Source organism: Sceloporus occidentalis, unplaced genomic scaffold (genome assembly GCF_023333645.1).
Source record: "Sceloporus occidentalis isolate IW3139 unplaced genomic scaffold, rSceOcc1.0.p SCAF_3, whole genome shotgun sequence".
In the NCBI taxonomy this organism is placed as follows: domain Eukaryota; kingdom Metazoa; phylum Chordata; class Lepidosauria; order Squamata; family Phrynosomatidae; genus Sceloporus; species Sceloporus occidentalis.
Genome location: NW_028316983.1, coordinates 117,484,466 through 117,506,070, shown reverse-complemented (window position 1 = coordinate 117,506,070; position 21,605 = coordinate 117,484,466). Strand labels below are relative to the sequence as shown.

Genomic DNA, 21,605 nt, shown 5'->3' with positions numbered 1-21,605 from the left:
AGAGCTTAGGAAATTCTGACAGGCATAACTGTTTGTGTCAATCCTAAAGACAGGATGGATGAGAGAGTAGATGGGATCCATACTTCTTTTTGATGCTCCTAGGATGTACTAAACTTTTTCCTTTTACCACTTTATTCAGAGAAAGGGGATGGTTCGTTCATATATATATGTTAAAGTACAGTACTTACATTGACCCATGGATAAGTCAACTCAATGTTTTTTTGAGTCAATTTTTGACAAAATTTCTAGACTTATACATGAGTATATACAATAATTTCTCTGCACACTGTAAGTTTGTGAGTAGGCTTATATGAACTCCATGGGACTTACATTTGAGTAATATCTCCCAGGCTAAAGGTGTTCAGATCCCTCACAATTGGTCATTCTTGCTGGGGTTCTGGGAGCTGCAGTTGAACAACATATGTGCACCTGCATGGTAAAAACTACTGTGTTATACCTACACTTAGCCGGAAGTATGTTCCATTCCACTCAGTGGGGCTTACTTCAGAGATGTTTGTTCTTTAAATCATGCATTACTTTTTTCCAAGCTACCGACAACCATTAGATTGCTTTTCAGCTTGACCAATGAAATGCAGTTTCTGGGTGGGGAAATTCAGAAGATTCATAGCAGAACACCCAGGGACTATGGGTCATTTTTCATAATATGCTGCAACAAACCCACCGTTGTCACAAATATATGCTTTCTTTCATGCTTTACAGTGTTATCTGTCTTAAAGTGTATAAACTTTAAAGAGCAGTGTATGGAATAATATATTCTCTTGCTATAGCATTCAATACTGTAATTGTTAAGAATTTCATCTGGGAAAACTTATTTTAACTCAACTGTATGAGGCTTAACTTTTTTCTTTTGTTTCAATTTCTTTGAAGGTTGGTGCTAGAATTTGACCTCCTGGTCTACTCTTTTGGCAAATTTTCTGTCGTCGTTCCTACTTGGCTTTACATGTTTCTGTTCACACTAGTTGCGCCTTATGGCCTCTTTCTTCAGTGGGCCAAGGGGTACCATGGTTCCTCCCACAAGACCATCCACTCCTTGTTCTTTGGGGTGCTCTTCATGGTATTCCAAACGATTTGCCTTGGACTGGTGCCAGTGTACATTGCATTGACCTATGAGCTACCGCCAGCCTGTTGTTTCATAGTCACTCTTGAGCAGGTGGGTTTGAGTACCGAAAAGGTTGATTAAGGATGTGGGATATGAGAATTAGTATGTAAAATATCAGTGGGGAAGAAACAGACCGGCTCTAAATGTCGGTTTCCCAGCATCTTGGGAGCGTGGTGTTTAGACGCTGCATGCCCCCAGACACCCGGAAGCTGTCCAGATGTGGGCTGGCTTCCAGGCACTCCAGCGGCATGTTTACACACCACATGCCACAGTAGTGCTGTAAAGCTGCAGCAGGGTGGGAAAAGCCACCTTTTTGCTGGCAATAAAAGGCGCGGCAATTTGCCACTTCTTTTTGGGTTGGCAAAAAGGCGGATTGGGGCTGCGGCATGTGGTTGCTGCGAACCCAATCCAGGTTTCTTAGAGGTGGCTTCAAGCCCCCCTTTGGGACAGTCTGTTCCACCCCAATATTACTGCAACAGTAAATACATGCCTTCAAAACATAATGCAACATAATGCAAAATGTTTAATGCAACAACAACAACAACAATAATAATAATGGATGAATACAGTGGGTGCTCCATATCAGCAGGCTTGTCTTAGCTGACCTTCTAAACCCTTCCTGCAGGTACGCCTAGTGATGAAAGCCCATTCATACATAAGGGAAAATGTTCCTCGTGTAGTCTCCTGTCCACCTCAGAAGTCAAGTGAGTAATGTTTTGTTAAAATTCTGTAGCTGTGTGAATGAAGGCTTCCTTCTCTCTTGCTGTTCTGAAGGGCGGCTCTGTTGCTTGGAATCAGTTTAAGAACCTACTTCAGTTCAGACAAAATTATATGGACTTCTTGTCTTTCAAGAATTTCATGGAACGTGTTTATCTCCAAAACTTTATTGGAGTAAGAGTACAGCTGAGTACAGTGAATATAGGAAAAGAATATGAATGTCACACAAATTTCAGTTTCCTCATAATTAGTGGCAGATTTTGTGTGTGTATTTTATTTTGATTTTTTTGATATGGCAAGATTCTCTGGTGGAAAAGGACTTATAATAGGCTATTTGGGTACCTTAGTCTTGGTCACTTTCAGAAAAGGATAATAGAAAAAAATAATAAGAAAAGCCACCTCATTGAATTATAAAGCTACAGAAGTGTCTGTTATTAAATTCAGGCTGTAATAAACAGCTTGATGTTTGTTTGTTTGTTTGTTTACTTATTTATTGCTTTCACATATATTCTACCTTTCTCCTTAAATGGAGAGATAGTAATAAAAAATGGGATGGAAAGTGCCTTTTTTGTGTATGTGTGTGCTATGATCTAATGCTAATTGGGTTTTTTTCTTTCTGTTCTCCAGACTCTCTTCAAGTTCCGCAACTTTCCCAGTATTTGTATTTCCTCTTTGCTCCCACCCTTATTTACAGAGATCATTATCCCAGGTAATGTCAACATGAAAAAAACTTTGCACGTGGCAATTTAATTCCCTCTTCCTCTTAAATGTTTTATTTTACTGATGCATTTATTTGTACTGACACCAGTGTTTCAAAAGGGTACAACCAGGTTGCTATCTTTACTAGACATGAAACCCTTGGAGTGGGGAACATGCACCCCTTCAGTTTTTTGTTGGACTGCAGGTCCTATCAATCCCTCACCAGTGATGGTGTTGACTAATGCTGATAGCAACTGTATAATATCTGAAGCAACTCTAAAGAAAATATGAAGGAGGGTATACCATTTAAAAATACAAGAGAGATGGAAAAATAATTTGATCTTATCTTCATGTGAAAAAGCAGAGTCCTATAGAAAATGAGAACATCAGGAGAATGCTGTTCCCCTTCCCTGATGTGTGATCTTCCTATATGTAAGCACATTTTGCTGAATTTGTTGGCCATGCTATCTGGGGGATTCTGAGAGCTATAGCCAAAAGCACAGAAAATGTTTTCCATATTCTGCCTTTTTTTTCCAAGTAAGAACTCACCAGACTCACTATTCTGCTTTTTTGAAGTTCTCTGCAAGAGCTATTCATCTTTGTTTGGTTTAATTAACTGTGAGTTTGGCAGACTGATATGTGCTAGTGCTTTTAAATAATGGATGAGAGGTGCAACATAAAAATATAGAAGTATCAAAAATGCAATATGGGAGATTGGGGTGTTTACAATACATATCCTTAAAAAACTTCAAAACAAGCACCACACAGCATTAAGACAAAGACCAAATTCAACAGATTGTAAAGGCCTGGCAGCACAAAAATTTTATTATCTGCCACTGGAAGAAGAACAAGAAGCAGGCCACCTTGGCCTCTCTGGGGAAGGAGTTCCAAAGTCTGGGAGCAGCCACTGAGAAGGCCCTCTCCCTTGTTCCCACCAAACATGCCTGAGAATGTGATGGGACAGAGAGGAGGGCCTCTCCAGATGATCCTAAGACCTGACTGGGTGCATACAGGGAGATATGGTCTTTCAAATAGTCTGAGTCCTAGTTATACAGTATAGGGCTTTATAGGTCAAAACCATTGCTTTGAATTGTGCCCAAAAACAGACCGGTATCCAGTAGAGCTGTTGCAGAAAGAGAATTGTGTGCTTTCTGTAGCTGCTCCCAGTTAACAACCTGCCTATAGCTCTCTGGGTCAGCTGAAGTTTCTGAGCACTTTTCAAAGGCAGCCCCATGTAGAGCACATTAAAGTAGTCTGAACAGGATGTAACCAAGACATGTACAACCGTGGCCAGATCAGACTTCTCCAGAAATGGACACAGTTGGTGCACTAGCTTTAAATGTACAAAAGCCCTCCTGGTCACTGCCCAAACCTGGGCTTTTAGGCTCATCACTGAATCCAGAAGTGCCCCCCTACAGTGAATCTGCATTTTCAGTGGGTGTGTAACCTCATCAGATCTGTCTTTTGACTGACCAGAATAATAATGTTCTGTTTGCCCTCATCCAGTCCATCACAGCTTCTAGACACTGGTTTAGTACAGGAACAGCTTTGTTGGAAAGGACTGATAGTGTTTGGTATCATCAGCATACTGGCAACCCCAGACAACCTATGCCAGCAGTTTCATGTAGATGTTAAATAGCATAGAGGATAGGACTGAACCCTGAGGGACTCCATAGGCCAATGGCCAGATAACTGAACAGGAATCCCTCAGCATCACCCACTGAGAGTGTTTCTCCAGGAAAGAATGGAGCCACTGTAAAACAATACTTCCAGGTCCCATCCCAGAGAGGGGATATAGGATTTCTTTTTTATCAGATTTCTGTATATCCTCCAGAACCTTCTTCCATTTCCCTCAACTTAATTGAGTAGTCTCAATTAATCATTTCCTTCATTCCACTTTTAAAGAAACATAAGCATAGCAAAAATAATAACAAATAATTAATTCAGAGTGAAGTATGCAATTTAATCAGAGTCCTGCAAACCAAACATAGCAAAAATAATAACAAATAATCTAGTTCAGAATGTTAAATATTATGTTATTAAATATTATGTTAAATATTTCAGTGATACATTACTACGTTGTTGCACTGGAATAGAATTTCAGTTGTAGTTGTTAGAGAATGTGATAGCCTTATCCAGGAATTTCTTACAAAAACATCTTAAGGAGTGGTGGTGTTTCTACTTTCCGCAGACAGCAAGAAAGGTGATGTATTGGAGGTAATACTTTGTTTGGTTTGCTTCACAGGTCTCCCACAAGAAGATGGAGCTATGTAGCCACCAAGTTTGCACAGGTTAGTTATTATTTTTCCCAGAACAATAAATTACACACTGAAGTGGCTGACAAAGAAACATGGACAGAGATTGCTGTTTCCCTGTTTATTTGGTCCTTGGTTCCTTCTAGCCTTCTCTTTTCAGCAGAGAGGGCTTAGGTTACACCTGGCTACTTTAGGCATTCACTGAATGTAACTGAACCCAGGATCTAAACAAAGTGATTACTTTTTGTTGTAGTGGACACAATTTACCAAGTGTAATCCAGATCTCTGGATATTGTCAATGAGATTAATCTGTCCTTTTTCTCTTCCATTCCTTTTCTCTCCCCCCCCCCCCTTCTCCAGATACTTGGTTGTCTCTTCTATGCTTACTACATGTTTGTACGAATCTGTATTCCTACATATCGGAACTATAGCCGGGAGAACTTCAGTCTACGAGGCCTGGTCCTTTGTATCTTCAACTCTATCCTTCCAGGTGAGTACTTCTTTCCCCCATTTTTTTCTAAAACAGTAAGATGAAATTGTGATAAATGTAGTAATTTGCAAAAGTACAGAATGGTAAATAAGTGTTAGAGTATCCTTTGTTCAGTTCTACCATGGCTTTTCTTCTCAAGCTGGTGCAGTTAACTATATTATCTGTATTTCTGAGGTTCAATTTCATTTTCTTCTCCTAGGTGTGTTGATGTTTTTACTGATCTTTTTCGCATTCCTTCACTGCTGGCTTAATGCTTTTGCTGAGATGTTGTGCTTTGCCGACAGAATGTTCTATAAGGTAAGCAATGCGCCAGGTTAGAATCTAACATAGATTCTAACATAAGTTAGAATCTTGCTGAGACTTTACCCTTATGTAATAAAATGTTGTGCAAGTAATTACACTTTTTGGAGGTTGTATAAGTGCAATCTCTAGTGTAGCAATCATTTCACAAGTGTACGTAGAGTCACTTGTCTCACTTATGCTGGGCTGGGAGCTACCTGTTGTGCAAATAGGTGAACGTAAGGCTGTGGCACACATTTTGCCATAAGTTATGCAAATGTGGTATCAAGTATAACCATGCTAATATATGTGCTATGCTACAAGTGTGTCATATATTGACTAGTCTTAAACTTCTTTTTTCTGTAGTGCTTGCTTTTAAATTCATAATATAAGACTGAAGAAGCAGAGACGGGGCCATACTCTTCGCCATTTCATAAAAATGTCAATTTTTAATAAATTATTTTCCCCCTAACCAAAAGGAAAAAAAGATTTACTTTCTTGTGGGTTTGGTGGTCCACTAACAACCAATCTAGAGTCCAACCCAGCTCTGAGAAAACCTAGTTCACCTAAAGCAGTGATTCCCAAAGTGGCTTGTACCACTCCCTAGGGATAGTGGAAAGATCCAGAGGGGTGGTAAGGAAAAATGGGGTGGCAGGAGAGACTTTAGTCAAAGTATTGATGTGCAAGAAAGACAAGAGGTGCCGGCAGCCTTTAGGACCATAGTGAGGATGGGGAATTAGAACATGTGGCAACAGGGAAGAAGCAGTGGCAAAAAGAAGTTTTCACATTTGGGACCCTGCTTAAGCTTTGTGAGCTTTGCCAGGACTTTGCTAGTGGCAGGTTGGAGCTCTGCTGCTGCTCCTGCCAAAAGAAGAGATAGCAGAAGAAATGTGTGTGTGTCGGGGTGGGGGGAACTTGAGGTTGTTTGGAGAAGACATGTATCTGGGGAAGGAGGGGGAGTAGTATCTGGGGTCAATTATTTCAAAGCTATGCCTTTCTTACCTCTCTTGAATTGGGAGTCCTTCCTTGACTGGGAGAAAAGTGGGAAGCCAGCTGTGACCCTCTGCAACCTGGTGAAAAAAGATTGGGAATCCTTCCTCACTGGAGAGAAGCTTCTCCCTTTGCACCTGGTCATCTTGGCAGTAGCAAAAAGAGCAGCTAATTGAGCAGCGACAGAAGCCTCTTGCTCGTGCCAGACTTTGCCCCGAGACTGGTGTGAGTGAGAGGCTTTTTGCTGCTCAAATGGCTGCTCAGTCACTGCTCCCTTTGTACCTTGTCACCTTGGGAGCAGCAACTGAGCAGCCAGCTAGCTGGCCCTCCTTTTGCTGTAAAGGAAAAGGCCTGGGCTGCTGCTGCTGCTGCTGTATTTGCACAGGAGAGGCTGAGGTGATGGCGAAGGAGGTGGTGACAAGCTGCTGCACAAACAGTAGACTTAGAGATAGGCATTGGGGGCACTAGGATTGTCATCAAAGAGGAAAGGGAGCGTAATTGGGAAGCACTGACCTAAAGAGAGAGAGATGCTTAAAAAAACATTTTCCCAGTCACACTGCATGGTATTGAGCAGTGTTGCATCCAGTTCATTCAACTGACTATGCTTTTCCTAACTGGCTCCCCTTCAAATTGCTGGTAGAGGCTGGCACATTTCCATATTTCTGCCAATATACAAAACCTTAACGTATGTGGAAACATAGGAGAGAAGAGAGAAATTCGGTATTGCATTTGATCTGTGAACGCTAACTAGAGTAAAACCAGCTAAATTTAATGGACAGTCCCAACTAAGGTATGCCTATTGAATCAATGTGGCATTCATTATGTTGACTTACCAAGTCCTATTCATTTCATTGGGTCTATTCTGTTAGGGACTAATAGTTAGATTAGAAAACTAATCTTCTCTGATCCAGACAAACAATCCATATGGTTTGATGAGTGAGAGAATAGCATACATGCTTACTGGTGGGTGTTGAAGGAATGAAGAGGAGTATAACTGACAACTTTGTGCCATTCTTTAGGATAGTCTTTTGAACATGGCAGTTTTGAGACGTCTTGGATTATGAATCCTTCATCACTCTTCTCCATTCCTTCCACACCTACCCACATTATTTTGCTTGATACTCTCACTGTGACCCAGTTTGCTATAGTTTGTTGTAGTTTGAGTCCACCTCAATACAGCAGTGCCCAGAAGCCTGTATTGAGGAGGACAGCTCAAACTACAACAAACTATAGTAAACTGGGCCACAGTGAGAGTATCAAACAAAATAATGTTTGCTATCTTCTCCTGGGATCACTTTCAAAATGAACTACAGTTGACCTGCAGTATCCATAGATTCTTTATCCATGGATTCAGACATCCATGGCTTGAAAATATTTTCTCTATATATAAATATATATATTCCAAAAAGCAAAGCCATTTTATGGGGTATAAAAGACACTATTTTAATAGCCATTGTATTTATTGGGACTTGAGCATCCACAGATTTTTGGTATCCACAGAGTCCTGGAACTGAGTCCCAGTGGATAGCAATGGCCCACTGTAATAGGTAAGAGTAAAAGTAAAGGTTTTCCCTTGACAAGATTGTTTGGTCATGTCTGACCATAGGGGATGGTACTCATCTCCATTACTAAGCCAAAGAGCCAGCGTTGTCAAAGACGACTCCATGGACATGTGGCCAGCATGACTGCACAGAATGCTGTTACCTTCCCACCAAAGTGGTACCTATTTATCTACTTGCACTTTTACATTCTTTCAAACTGCTAAATTAGCAGAATCTGGGACTAGTGGTGGGAGCTCTCTCGGTCACGTGGCACTTGGGTCTCAAACTGCAGACCTTGCAAGTCTTCAGAGTTGGTATCTTAACCGCTGAGCCATTCTGTCCCTCCCCACTGTAGTAACTCAACAAATAATGTAGCAAGCAATCTGGCAGGTTACGAAATTACTCCACTAATAATACTATAGGGATGTGGTGGCTCAAGTGGTTAAGACGCTGACTCTGTTGATTGCAAGACTGGCAGGTTGGCAGATCAAGGCCCGGGTGCCACATGATGGGGTGAGCTTTCATAGTCCCAGCTTTTGCCAACCTAGCAGTTTGAAAGCATGCAAATGCAAGTAGGTACCACTTGCATAAATAGGTGCCACTTGAGTGAGAAGGTAGACAGCATTCTGTGCAGTCATGCTGGCCACATGATCACAGAGTAGTCACTGACAACGCTGGCTCTTTGACTTAGTAATGGAGATGAGCACTTCCCCCTATCGTCAGACACAACTTCATAATCTCGTCAATGGGGAATACCTTTACCTTTACCTAATAATACTGTAAACTGAATTTAGCTTTAGGATCCTGAAACTAAGCTTTTCATGAACTACAGTGCAGCCGTGTCGTACACAGGCAGGCTTTACGTGACTTTCAGCATACACTGAAAGCCGCGCTGGGAGAAGGGGCGGTGTGTCCCATAAGGGATAATGAGGCATGTGCCTGTGGCACATGTGCGCCACCACGCCGCCGCATGCACAAGCCCCATTCACTTAAATGGGGCTCGAGCATAGGCAGAATTCCCTTTACGTGGGGGAGTCTGGAACAGATACCCCGCGTAAAGGAAGGGCTGACTGTACATTTTTTCTACTAATGATTTAAACTCTGTTTTTTTAATATAATCTTTTTGGCTTTTTGTTTCTGTGGTTTAAACAAAATGTATCTGCTTTGGGTCAATTACTATAAATTAGGAAGACTTTTTGTAGCCCTTTGCCAGTGCTTGTAAGTACTGGACTGCTTGAATGTCCATATTCCAGATTGATACAAGCACTGGTTCGGGACCAGCCAGTTCCTCTCTAGGCCATGAATGATCAGGTTCTGCAGTCTAGACCATAGCAATCAAAATTCTGAACCTTAGCTATCCTTTATATTTTCATTTAGGGGTTTGCTTGGAAAGTTTCTTCCCACACAGAGCTCTTGTCATGTTTGAATTTGCCCTAAGAATGTTGGCTATAAGCCTTGGAGACCTGGCTGCAAACATTAAGATATGGGCATCTAAGGGTGGTAGTGGTTATTTTTGCATGACTCATTAGAAAAATCTATAATGCTAGGGAAGATTGAGGTCAGTAGAAAGAGAGGAAGAGCACACACCAGGTGAATAGATTCAATTAGGGATGTCATGGTCATGAATCAACAAGACTTAACAACAACAAGGTTGTTCTTGCAGCCAAAGCATCCTTGACACGGTGGTCCTGAGTTTTGAATACTACTTCATAGGTTTGTGCCCATTTGACACTCCACTTCTCTTTTGCAGGATTGGTGGAATTCTACATCGTTCGCAAACTATTACCGAACGTGGAATGTAGTGGTGCATGACTGGTTGTATTATTATGCATACAGAGACTTTCTTTGGGTGAGCAATAATCTGTCAATACCCTCTCTTAATCATGTAAAATCCAGTTGGAAATGGTTCTCCAATGGAGTGGGAAGAGATTTCACATTAGCATTTCCTAGTGAGGAAGGTACAAATATACAGAAGCATATACTTAGAACTGTGTAATTATATTAATAGGCACTTTGGGATCACATGCTGTAACAGTTTTTATTGGTTATTTTTCAGTAGGGTAACTGGTGTCATTTCTCTCTATGTCACTAACAGTTGTTTGGAAAAAAATTCAAGGCTACTGCTATGCTGGCAGTCTTCACTGTTTCTGCTGCTGTACATGAGTATGTTCTGAGTGTCTGCTTTGGTTACTTCTATCCGGTCCTCTTCTTCCTCTTCATGTGCTTTGGAAGTAAGTAACAAATACACTTTGAGCAGTAAGATTTGGTAAAATCTTGCTGAATCTATTTTCATTTATATAACTGTTGCCAATATTTAATGTGTAAAATATGAGATGTAGGGGCTGACTCCTGCCTTCCATTCTCATTTTTTGATTTGGAAGTGTTGCCCTCCCACCCTACAAAATCACTTCAGATAACTTCCTCCTTTTCAAAGCCAGTGCTTTAGTTGGTGAAAAAGCTATCTTTGTCATATCATGCTTTTGGCTGAGAGAGCACTACAACTACCGTAGGATATAGTGTCACCTAACTTTTCTCTAGAACATTATGAGAGGACAGGAAGGATAAGGCAATACAGAGCAAGAATTGAAGTGGTTGCCCCCTGTTTCCCTTAATATCTTTCTGCACTACCAATAAAGTGTATATAATTCACCCCGTATAAAATCCCATTTCATACATGGTCAGCATTCCTTTCCACATTAATAACCTAATTTTATATAGTACAATGGAGGTGCTATCTAATAAAGTACTGCTAATTTATTGATTGATGCAAAATGTTATTGTCTTATGGTTTTACAATGTGCTTCTAATTTTTGAAGTTCTTCTGATGACTGCTCTGGAGATCACTGTTTCTCCTTTGTTGGTATTGACATTACAGTCAGCCCTCCATATCCATAGATTTTTTTATCCACAGATTCAAACATCCATGGTTTGAAAATAGTTTTTTAAATGCATAAATTCCAAAAAGCAAACTTTCATTTTGCCATTTTAATAAAGGACAGCATTTTGGTATGTCATTGTATTTAATGGGACTTGAGTACTAGCATATGTGGTGGCAGTCAAGCCTTTCTTTCTCTTTCATGTCTCCAGTTACAGCTAGTTTGCTTTTTTCTGTAAGAGCAAATGGCACCCACTGACTTCTCAGCTGGCAGAAAAAGAGATAATTCCAGGCACTGCCCAGGCGAAGCAAGGGATCATATGTTTGAGTGATTCAATATTCTGATTCCCCTTCAGTTTTTCCCCCTTGTCTCATTCAGGAAAGGTCATAAACAAGCTGCTCTGTGTTTGACTAAATTTCTCTCTTTTCTTTGAGTCTCACGTCCTTCCTGCCAACCCTTCTCTGCCCCCGTTTCATCACGTCTGCTGCCAATCGATTCCAAGGAGTCTATTCATTCCTCTTTGCAGAGTCCAAAAATGGGGTGGGGTGGGGTGTGCCTGCTTCTGGATCTCAAATTTTTCAATAGCTTTATCAAATACAAGTGTTTCTGGATGGAAGCCTTCAAACAATCCATGAGCACATCTGCCAAGGGGACTACTTTCTAATGATAGATATTTCATCAGCATATTTCAGTGTCCTTTCCCACTCCTCAGCTCAGAGGTACCTTCATTTCTGCTTTATCAGTTCAGACTTACTCCGTTTGGGTTGGCCTCGGCTCCTTGGATTTTTACCAGGGTGATTGCCGCTAGCCACCTTCTTGCAACTCAGTTTTGTACATCTAAGGGCACTCATAGACTCCAAAAAAGGTTTTATTAATCCATCCCCTGAGCAGATAGCAAAGATCAGGGAGTAGTTCCTCCTCCTTGTGAAGATAAAGGTAGGAGACCTGATGTCTCTTTCTCACCTTCTAGGCCTCACGGGCTCCTGCATTCATCATCATGGACAAAATTCCACTCCCACCCCCTCAATGGCTCCTGCACCTCATTTAGTATCACATAACAAAGAAACTTTGCACCAGGGTATATCTCACCAGGGAAGTCAGTCTGTCCCTTTGTTAATGGACAAATGCTCTCAACCTCTCAAAGGGAGTTTCATTGCTGGACCCTCCCAGGGAAGTCCTCACCACAGATGCCAGCCTCCAACTTTCCTACAGCAATTGGCTAGAACCGGAGGCCATCAAACCAACACTCTTCCACATTTAACAGGCTCCCAAAGGGACACACATCTTTGTCCAGACGTAGAACAAAACAGACAATTCTTATCTGATCAGGCAAGGCAGTCTTTGTTCCTTATCCCTATTCAAGGTGGCTCACCATTTGCTCTCCTGGGCAGAGGAAAACCTCCTCTCCATATCAGCCCAACACATCCAGGGTTCCCTGAACACAAAATCAGACTTCCTCAAGCAGGCACACTGGATCCAAGAAAACAGGAGTTAGACACATCTGTTTCCCAGCAAATACAGTTGCTTTTCGGCCATCTGCAGGTTGATCTGTTCACTTTAGACACAAACCACAAGGTCCCCAGGTACTTCACTAGATTTCATTCCCTCAGGACAGAAGCCCAGGATGCCCCCCAAATGACTTGGCCTCCAGCTCTCCTATACATCTTTCCTCCGATATCCCTAATCTCCAAAATACTCAGGAAAATCCATCAGGGAAGAGCATCGTTTGTTCTCATAGCCCCTCATTGGCTCCACAGACCTTGGTTCTCCCATCTACTAGCCCTGGGAATCCAGGACTCTCTTCTTCTGCCATCTAAGCCCAATCTTCTGAGCCATAGCTCAGTTCTGCACCCAGATCCAGTTTGGCTACAGATAGCTGCCTGGCAACTGAAAGGAAATTTTATGTGAGGGCTGGTTATTCACATAAGGTAGCAAACACACATTTAACATTCAGGTGGAATTCCAACATTAGAATATATGAAACCACCTGGAAGGCGTTTCTCAAAAGGGCTTTCAGCCCATTTCTCCCCTCACAACCTGTGTAAAGGAAATCTTAGAATTTCTACAAATGGGTCTGAATGCTGGTCTGAAACCCAACACACTCAGGTGTCAAACTGCAGCCTTAGCATCCATTTTATTACCCAATCATGAGCATTCCCTCTCTTTTCACCTTCATGTGAAGAGACTTTTGAAAGGGACCTTCCACCTAACCCCCCCTGTAGTTCATTGCTTCCCAACTTGGGCTAACCATAAGGTTCTTACAGCCCTTGCCAAGCGACCTTTTGAGCCATTAAAGTCAGTTTCCCTTTGAATTCTCTCCATTAAAATATTTTTCCTCGTAGCTATTGTTGAAAGTTTGAAGCTCAGTTTCCCTCTAGTTTGATCCAGGGTTATTGCCAAAAGTAAGTTTTTATTTTCACCGCTCACAGCTTCTCATTTTACCCTCCTTCTGCCCACACACAGTCCATCCTTTAGAAAAATGATGGTATAAATTGGTTCTCAACATCTACAGTAGATGCACCAGTACTTTTAGGAGGTTGAAAGCACTTTTTATCTTGTTTTCTACTCACCTCTCTGGGACGAAAGGTTTCTCTGCCTACTCTGACATGCTGGATAAAGGCATGTGTCTTCTTAGCCTATGAATCTCTGGTCTTCTTAAGCCACCACTTGTCATTGATCATTCTACCAGTTACTTCTGCATCCTTCTTAACAAACACTCCATGGAGAACATTTGTAGAGCCACCACGTGAGTCTTGCCTTCCACCTTTACCAGACATTATAGATTGGATAAATTTGTCTCAGCCCATGCAGCCATGCAGCTGCAGGTGTACCATCATATTGTTTCTCATTAATTATCTTCTTTTGCTACCATCTCTCACACAGATTAGTTAGGCTAGGGTACTTCCCTTTCCTGGATGGCTCCTTCTCTGCCAACTGAGAATGGCATATTGGAGAATTTGCTGTAAATGTCCATTCTAGCCAAGGAGAAGGAAGGGGCCACCCAGCCCCACCCTCCGATGGCAAGATTGTACTTCCCTTCTTTTGGGAATCATCTCCTTTTTCCCAATTTTTTCTCAGCTTTGCAAAAAACTGGAGAGAAGATAGAGATTAGGAAGCTGAATCACTCAAATTGCCTCACCTGTTCAGCATCTGGAATTAACCTTGTGCTGGATGGCGCCTTCTCCTTGGCTAGAATGGGCCTCCATAGTAACTCTTCCAATGTGCCATTCTTTGGGAGACTGTAAAGATCATTCAGTCTGTAATCCATTGAGCTAGATGAAAAGCCTTAACCTTGTTTCAATCTGAAGGGCAAAAAGAGGGTGAGAAAATGGTGGCAAAAGGTGCAGCCTCTTACTATGATGGAACCCTGCCACTTGTGGAACATAGAGGGTACTAATAGCATCCTGAACTGATGCATTTTGAATATGCTTTATGTTCTTTCTTCAGTGGTTTTCAACTTCATTCTCCATGACCGTCGGGAAGGTCCAATCTGGAATGTGATCATGTGGACTTTACTGTTCCTTGGCCAAGGCGTCATTGTTTGTCTCTATAGCCTGGAGTGGTATGCCCATCAGTACTGCCCTTTGAAAAATGTGAGTAATCCTTCTGTAATAATAAGGAGAGCAAACTGAGCTACTATTCAACACAAGGCATTTAAAACCAGAATGTAAGCATCAAATAACTCACTGTAATTTAAAAAAAATGCGCGTTCTGATTTTGCAGCTTGAAAATCTCAAGTGTAATGCAGAGTTTTTGAGTGGTCTTTTTGATGGAAGAACATGTGTAGAAGCTGGGCTTGACACAGTAGGAGAATGAAAATTTGGGAAATTTGAATTTTAGCATCCTGTCCCAAACTTTTTCAAATGTTGCAGTTTTTAAAAATAAAGAACTTGAACCTTACCAAAACTTCATTCTCTCTGAGTCATTAGTGCAGAACAGGCATTGGTGTGGTTTCTTTCTAATAGAAATAGCTGATCTGGCAGGAAATTATATTAGGGGAACTGGAGAAGATGAAGAATAAGTGTTCAGATTATTAGTGGTTGAGGATTACTGAACCACAGGCCTCTCTTTGTTATACATGGTCAAAACACTGCAGGAATAATCTGCAGGGGAAAAAAGTTTTGTGAGACATTTAACCTTCTTTGTCAGAGTGTTCTGGTGCCACAATAAACTATTCCCAGGATTCCCTAGCACTATGTCAGAGCAGTTAAAGCTGTCAAACTGGATTATTTCAGCAGTGTGTTTTGGACCCATGTCCTGCTAACAACAACAACAACAACAATAATAATAATAGATTTATTTCTAGCCCACCCAATCACGAAGAATCCGGGCAGGTTACAACAATAAAATACAACAAATTACACTAGAGTTAAAAAATCAAACCCTAGACCTACCACCCCCCATTCCCAGTACTAAAACAGAATTAAACAGTAATAATATTAAAACATTTAAAACATTAAAAACATTGAACAAACAAAAAATAGGCAGAAACATTGGTGGGGGAAAATGGACAGATGAGGGGACAAATATCTCTATATCTGGGGAGGGTAACTAAGTTGGAAAGGCCTGCCGGAAGAGATCCGTCTTGAGTGCTTTCTTAAAAGCTGCCAGAGTGGAAATGTGACGGATCTCCTCCGGCAGGTCGTTCCATAGTTTAGGAGCAGTAATAGAAAAGGCCCTCTGGGAGACAGATGTTAGCCTAGATTTTTTTGGCTGTAGTAGATTTCTTCCAGAGGACCTTAGTGTGCGGGACGGACAATAGGGAAGAAGGTGTTCCCTCAAGTACTCTGGGCCCAAGCCATGTAGGGCTTTAAAGGTAATCACCAACACCTTGTACTTTGCCCGGAAACTAATAGGCAGCCAGCGCAGGGACTTCAAGACCGGTATTATATGGTGTTCCCGTGATCAATCTGGCTTTAACTGCTTTAACTGCGCTGGCTCAGTTCCTGGGAATTGTAGTTTATTGTGGCACCAGATCTCTTTGACACTCCTCTAAAAATTAAATTAAATTAAATTAAATTAAAAAGCCCTTGGTTCATTCAGGACAGGGTTGACACTTTTGTAGTTCTTCTCACCTCAAATTTGTATTCCTCTTGTGTCTTTTTAGCCCACGTTCCTGGACTACATGAAACCACGTTCTTGGGATTGCCAAATTAAGATCTGAAGTCTTCTGGGCTCAAGGTTACCAGATGTTCTTAGAAGCAAACATTTTGTCACTCAAGGCAGCTAGGGGTACTTGACGCTCATTAGGTGGTTCATATTCTCTAAGCAGCGCCAACCTGAGCCATTTCCATGCTGGTCATGAAGCCTACTGAAGGATTGGTGAAGGAATTTGCAGGGAAGACTTTTGACTACTGCAAATGCTGGTCTGTATATTACTGTCTTCTCTTTTAATCTCCCAAAAGGACAGTATTGTTTGATCTGGGTTAATCTTGCTTATCTGAATATAACATTCCCTCAGAATCACCAGTATTCATATGTATTCTTTTTTCTTTTCTTTTTGCTTGTTGCTTCAGTATGATTATACAATAGAGTCAGGAGTCCAGCCACCTTCCTTCCCTGCAGCACATGCAATAGACTTCTAGAAAGGGTAATAGATTTCTGTTACTTGGACTGTGCCAGGGAAAAGATAAAGAATGGTTGGAGATAGTCTTGGAATTGTATTTTCTAAGCATCAACATAAGTGAGACTTTGATTAATTCATCTTGCTGGACAGCCAAGTGCCTGGTTATTTATTAGTGCATTTGGGGGTGTCTGGATGGAGCAGAAGCAATAGGTGTTTTCATTCCTTTCTGCATGAATAGCTATAATATGTGCATATGATTCTGGTTGATCCATCCATAATTTTTTATTTGGACTGCAACAGATATTTGTAGAAATATTTAATTGGCTTACAGTGAATGGAATCAGTCAACTTCCAAGACTGAATAGTCAAAAGGGTGTTTCTGTCTTTATGTATAATGCATTGTGAAAGGTATGCTTGAGTTTTCCTTTGCTGTTCATATGTTTTATTTTTTCGTTTTGAATAATTGTAACAACAGCAATTATAAAAATCTTCAATGGTTGAATGTATCTTTGAGGGACTTCCTGTGGAAGATTCCTGTCTTAATTACATTGGCAGAAAAGACTGCCATGTTTATCCATCTTTTAGCGTTTGCTCTGGTAAAATGGACATTATATTAAATACTAACATTAAAATGTAACTTGAAATTACAGACCTGCTGCATTGTGAGTAGCTTTTTTTTCTCTGTGCTGCCAGGGATAGCTGACAATATTGTGTGCTACATTACAATACAGACAGTGTCCTGTGTTCTGAAAAATTATCTGTATATTGGGCCATTTTCTATAATAAAAGTGAGTCCTTTCAATACCTTAAAAATTGGACTGTTCACATTTAACATACCATGTACATTCAGAATTTCCCAGGGAATCTACTGTCTATATCACAAGGCCAAAGTAAGTGTGTTGATGTTATGGATAGAGTCTGAGAAAGTTACTTTTTTGGGACTGCAGCTTCCAGATTCAGGGAGCTATTGTCCAAAAGTATAACTATGAAGTTCTGTGGCTGCATTACATTTTAATAGTAAATTGTAGTCAGGGAGCTCCCCAATCTGTGCATAGAAGAGGGTTTTTTTACTTTACCCCCAGTTTGGTCCCATTCCTGAAATGCTAGTTGCATTAAAAATGATGTTTCCACTGGTGTGAATTATGGGTGAAATGGTGTTGCAGTTTCCCCCACTACATTGATGATGATGATTTGATAGGGCTAATTAGCAACTGGACACAATTAATTTGCTGGCCTTCTCCAGCCCATAGACTGCCATTTGGTCATCCCCACTCTACTAAATTCATGTCATCATTATTACTAAAGAGTGCTGTCCTTCATTACCTGCCTAACATTAAGACGGGCATTTCTCATTAACACTTTTTTCTGCAATGATTTAGTGTGTGTAATAGGATTGAGCATAACAAATAAGAAAATACATCAGCTTGATCCTGTTGCTCTAATTAAAAATATATATGGGGGTGAGTGACAGCTTAGATCACAGTAAGGTGTACCATTGTGAAAAACAGTGTCCTTATATTGGTGGTTGGCAACTAGGGTTCGTAGAGCCCATTTGACATTTAGATGAATGTCTGCTGGCCAGCCATTTCAGTACAGCCTGGGCCTTTCTCCCAGTTATCCCAAAAGCCATTTGAGGCCTGTTTCAGAACAAGAAAAGACAGAAGAACAGAGAACTAGCGTGTAGATGACATGTGCTCTCTATGTACTTTGCTTTTGTCTTGTGCATGGCGCATGGTGCACTTTAAATTCTAGGTGCTCATGTCTTATTGCAACACAATGATTTATAGTGCAAGTAAGAAACGATAAGTGTGCTCATATCTGCTGGGAAGAAGTGATAAGTGCACTTTAATTACTATTGTGATATGATCCAAGAGCAACAAACTGGGACATCAAGAGAGAAGCAGTTAGGGCAACCGAGACAAGATTTCTTTCAAGACACGCAGCCACCCAGCCTGAAATTTCACATTACTTTCATCCCCTGTATTTTATAGAAAATGGTGGTTTAAAATTTAAAGACATATTACAGATTAGCTCATGAGAAAGTAGTCTATTTTCCATTTTAGTAATACATATTTGAGTATCTCTCGACTAAGAAAACCCTGTGAAATTCATGGGGTCACCATAAGTCAAGAGGCAACTTGAAGGCACATATACACACACATTTCAAATTAAATTTGATTTTTTCCCCCAAATTAACAATATTTTTTAAACCAATGGCAGAAGAGTGTACAGTTGGCCCTCCATAGCCAGAGATTTTGTATCCATGGATTCAAGCATCCACAGATTGAAAATGTTCCCAAAAAATATAAACTCTGAAAAGCAAAGTTGTCTTTGCCATTTTATATAATGGACACCATTTTACTATGTCTTTGTATTTAATAGGACTTGAGCATCCTTGGATTTTGGTATCCATAGAGGGTCCTGGAACCAAACCCCAGCAGGTCCCAAGGGCACACTGTAGTACACATTTAATGTGTTGTAGTATTTTATGGGAGAGTCAGCATGGTGGTTTGAGCATTGGACAATGACTCTGGCAACCAGGATTCAAATCCTCACATGGTCATGAAAATCCACTGGTTGACCCTGAGCAAGTCACATTCTCTCAGCCTCAGAGGAAGGCAAAGGCGAATCTTGCCAAGAAAACCCATGGTAGTTTACCTTAAGGTCACCATAAATTTAAGTTGGAAATGATTTGAAGGGACACAAGAACAAGTATTTTATGGATAAATCAGTAAATTATTAAAAAACCAATCTTAACATTATTCTAAAATGTTTGTTTTCTAAAGAACACTACTTTTTCCACTTCCAAGTAGGATCAGTCAAACTCCAGCATATACTAAAAATGTAATGCTAGGAATCAGCAGCATATCAGTTGGGCCAAATATACCTCTCTAAGGAGTATTAGAGAGTTGAGTAAAGCAAGTCCAGAGTGGTGGCTGTGGCAAGCAGTCAAACATGTTGATGGTTCATTTTGCAGAATGGAAGATGAGAAAAACTCTGGCTTGCAAAATTCCATCTTTGGAAAGGGGCCCTGCTCTCAAACTACTTATTGAATGGGGCCTTGAGTATTGTTTCACTCTTGAGACTTAATATTTCTCTGACCTTCTCTGTATCTTATGTATTGTTAAATTTCTGTATTCAGGCCTCAGATGAGCTGTTATGTGAAATCTGTACTTGAAAGCTTACAGAAGAACTTCCTATTATTTTAAAGCCTGAGAACCATGCCAGTCACACTCTAAGGAAAACACACATAATCAAACGTACCCAAAGGTTTTAAATTTTATATTATCAATATGAAATGAAATCAAGGAAAATCCTGCTAATATAGTGTATCTTCACCAGGCACCGGCCTGAAGAGAGCACCAAACTATGCTTCTGAACTGTGTAAACAAAGTGAAATCAGTTGCTTCCTTAATTCCTTTCCTTTTGATATTGTGCAGTTTTAAACTGTGGAAACACCAACAACGTACATAGTCTGGTTAAGCCTGAATCTTTGCCTGTTTGGCTAAGCCATATGTTTCCAGATTATTTATGTGTTTATTAATCAGTGCGAACTGGTTAATTTCTTAATGGTTAATTTCTAAATAATTGAATGGTGGAAGATTAAACACACATATTGAATATTATGTACAATATCCAGAGTATGTCCAGAGTCAAATACAGTGCTTGTTCCAATGCTTCCTGTTAACTAAAAAGTACACCAAAACAGTATCTAGCTTTGGAAAAGGATGAGTAGTGGCCTTTGGCTATCTGAACTTTGGCCAACACCTTGTGTAATCTCCAAATAATCTGATAAAACACAGTTTAACAAATACTGCCTGTAAATGCTGTTTGCCTGTGATTGCAGATTCTTCATAAAGTTGTGACCTTTAACTAGAAATGCCCTTTAGCCATGAGTAGAATAATAGGGTTCTCTTCCTTGAACACTACAAACAGCATACTTGCAGCTTTGAAGAATTGCTAAACCAGTGTTAACATGGTGAGATCATCCATTCCATACTCTTTGTTCTTCTGTGAACTTGTTGTCTATGAAGGTTGAATGTTTTCATAAGAAGGCCTGCTGCTGATTTTTTTTTTAAAGTAACCTGAACCGCTGGCTTTAAAATAAAATTTGATAATTTAGCAAATAAATCCAGATTTTTTTTTTAAAGTAACTACTTGTATGTTGGGGATGGGGGACATGAATATACTAACTAACAGGCATGTCCTTTGGTTCTCAATTTTTGATTTTAAGCTGCCAGTGACAGGAGATAAACTTTTAATATATCTAAAGTGCCAAAAATATGCACAATTCAAGCAACTGCAAGGCATCCTGTTAGACTGCTTGATAGGGCTGCTGGAATTATTCAGCAGATAATGGGGGCTATGACTTAGCTTTGGCTCATATAGAGAAACAGAAAGATTTGCATGAATGCCAGTGAAAGGAAATAATTAAACTAGAATTGGCATTGGACCAGGAGCACTAAACTTGCAGGATCTGTGAAAGACTGCAAGAAGGAAGCATTGGGGGTCATTGAAGGTTGACAATTGTAGGGAATGCAATACTCTTAAGTAATTCTAAAATGTGTTGAATTGTATGTTGTGACTTGTTCTGTTCTGTTTAAAGGTTTATATGATCCATACTGTACTATAAAAACTGAAATATATTTTGCTATCTCTGAAATGTCTTTGTCTGCATTCATTCCTGCACTGGACCACATTCAACCTTCAAGTGGGTTCTTAATGTGGTGTTCTCCACATAATCCACTGTTCATGCCAGTAAATGTGGCAGTGTGAGGCAGTCTTGCTCCATGAGCCAGGCCTTCCTCTAGGATACATCACTCCACGTTTGCACTGTCAGTAGGCATTTTATATATACTGAGCACATAACTGGGCTCTCCCCCTCCCACCCACCCACCCAGGATCACACAATAAGGCTAAAATCATAAGTGTAATAAAACGTGTACAATCTAAAACCCTCATAAATTGAAATGGGAATAATTGTAAGTCAGAAAATAAATTCTTTTTTTAATTTAATTTCATACATAAACACAAAAAACACCTTTAAAATTATTACTACATGAAATACCTAT

General features: G+C 40.4%; 1 protein-coding gene across 1 annotated transcript in view; it reads left to right on the top strand.

The window, feature by feature from the left end:
• Nucleotides 1-21,196, top strand: part of LOC149316619 (sterol O-acyltransferase 1-like) — a 49,751-nt gene extending 28,555 nt beyond the window's left edge. Inside the window, exons 7-16 of the mRNA XM_089515938.1 lie at nt 889-1,171; nt 1,746-1,824; nt 2,465-2,546; nt 4,782-4,827; nt 5,152-5,281; nt 5,481-5,578; nt 9,842-9,940; nt 10,187-10,322; nt 14,415-14,560; nt 16,075-21,196. Of these exons, the coding sequence (XP_089372064.1) occupies nt 889-1,171; nt 1,746-1,824; nt 2,465-2,546; nt 4,782-4,827; nt 5,152-5,281; nt 5,481-5,578; nt 9,842-9,940; nt 10,187-10,322; nt 14,415-14,560; nt 16,075-16,131 (1,156 nt within the window). The 3' untranslated portion in view covers nt 16,132-21,196. The remainder of the gene's footprint in view (nt 1-888; nt 1,172-1,745; nt 1,825-2,464; nt 2,547-4,781; nt 4,828-5,151; nt 5,282-5,480; nt 5,579-9,841; nt 9,941-10,186; nt 10,323-14,414; nt 14,561-16,074) is intronic.
• Nucleotides 21,197-21,605: the final 409 nt, after the last annotated feature.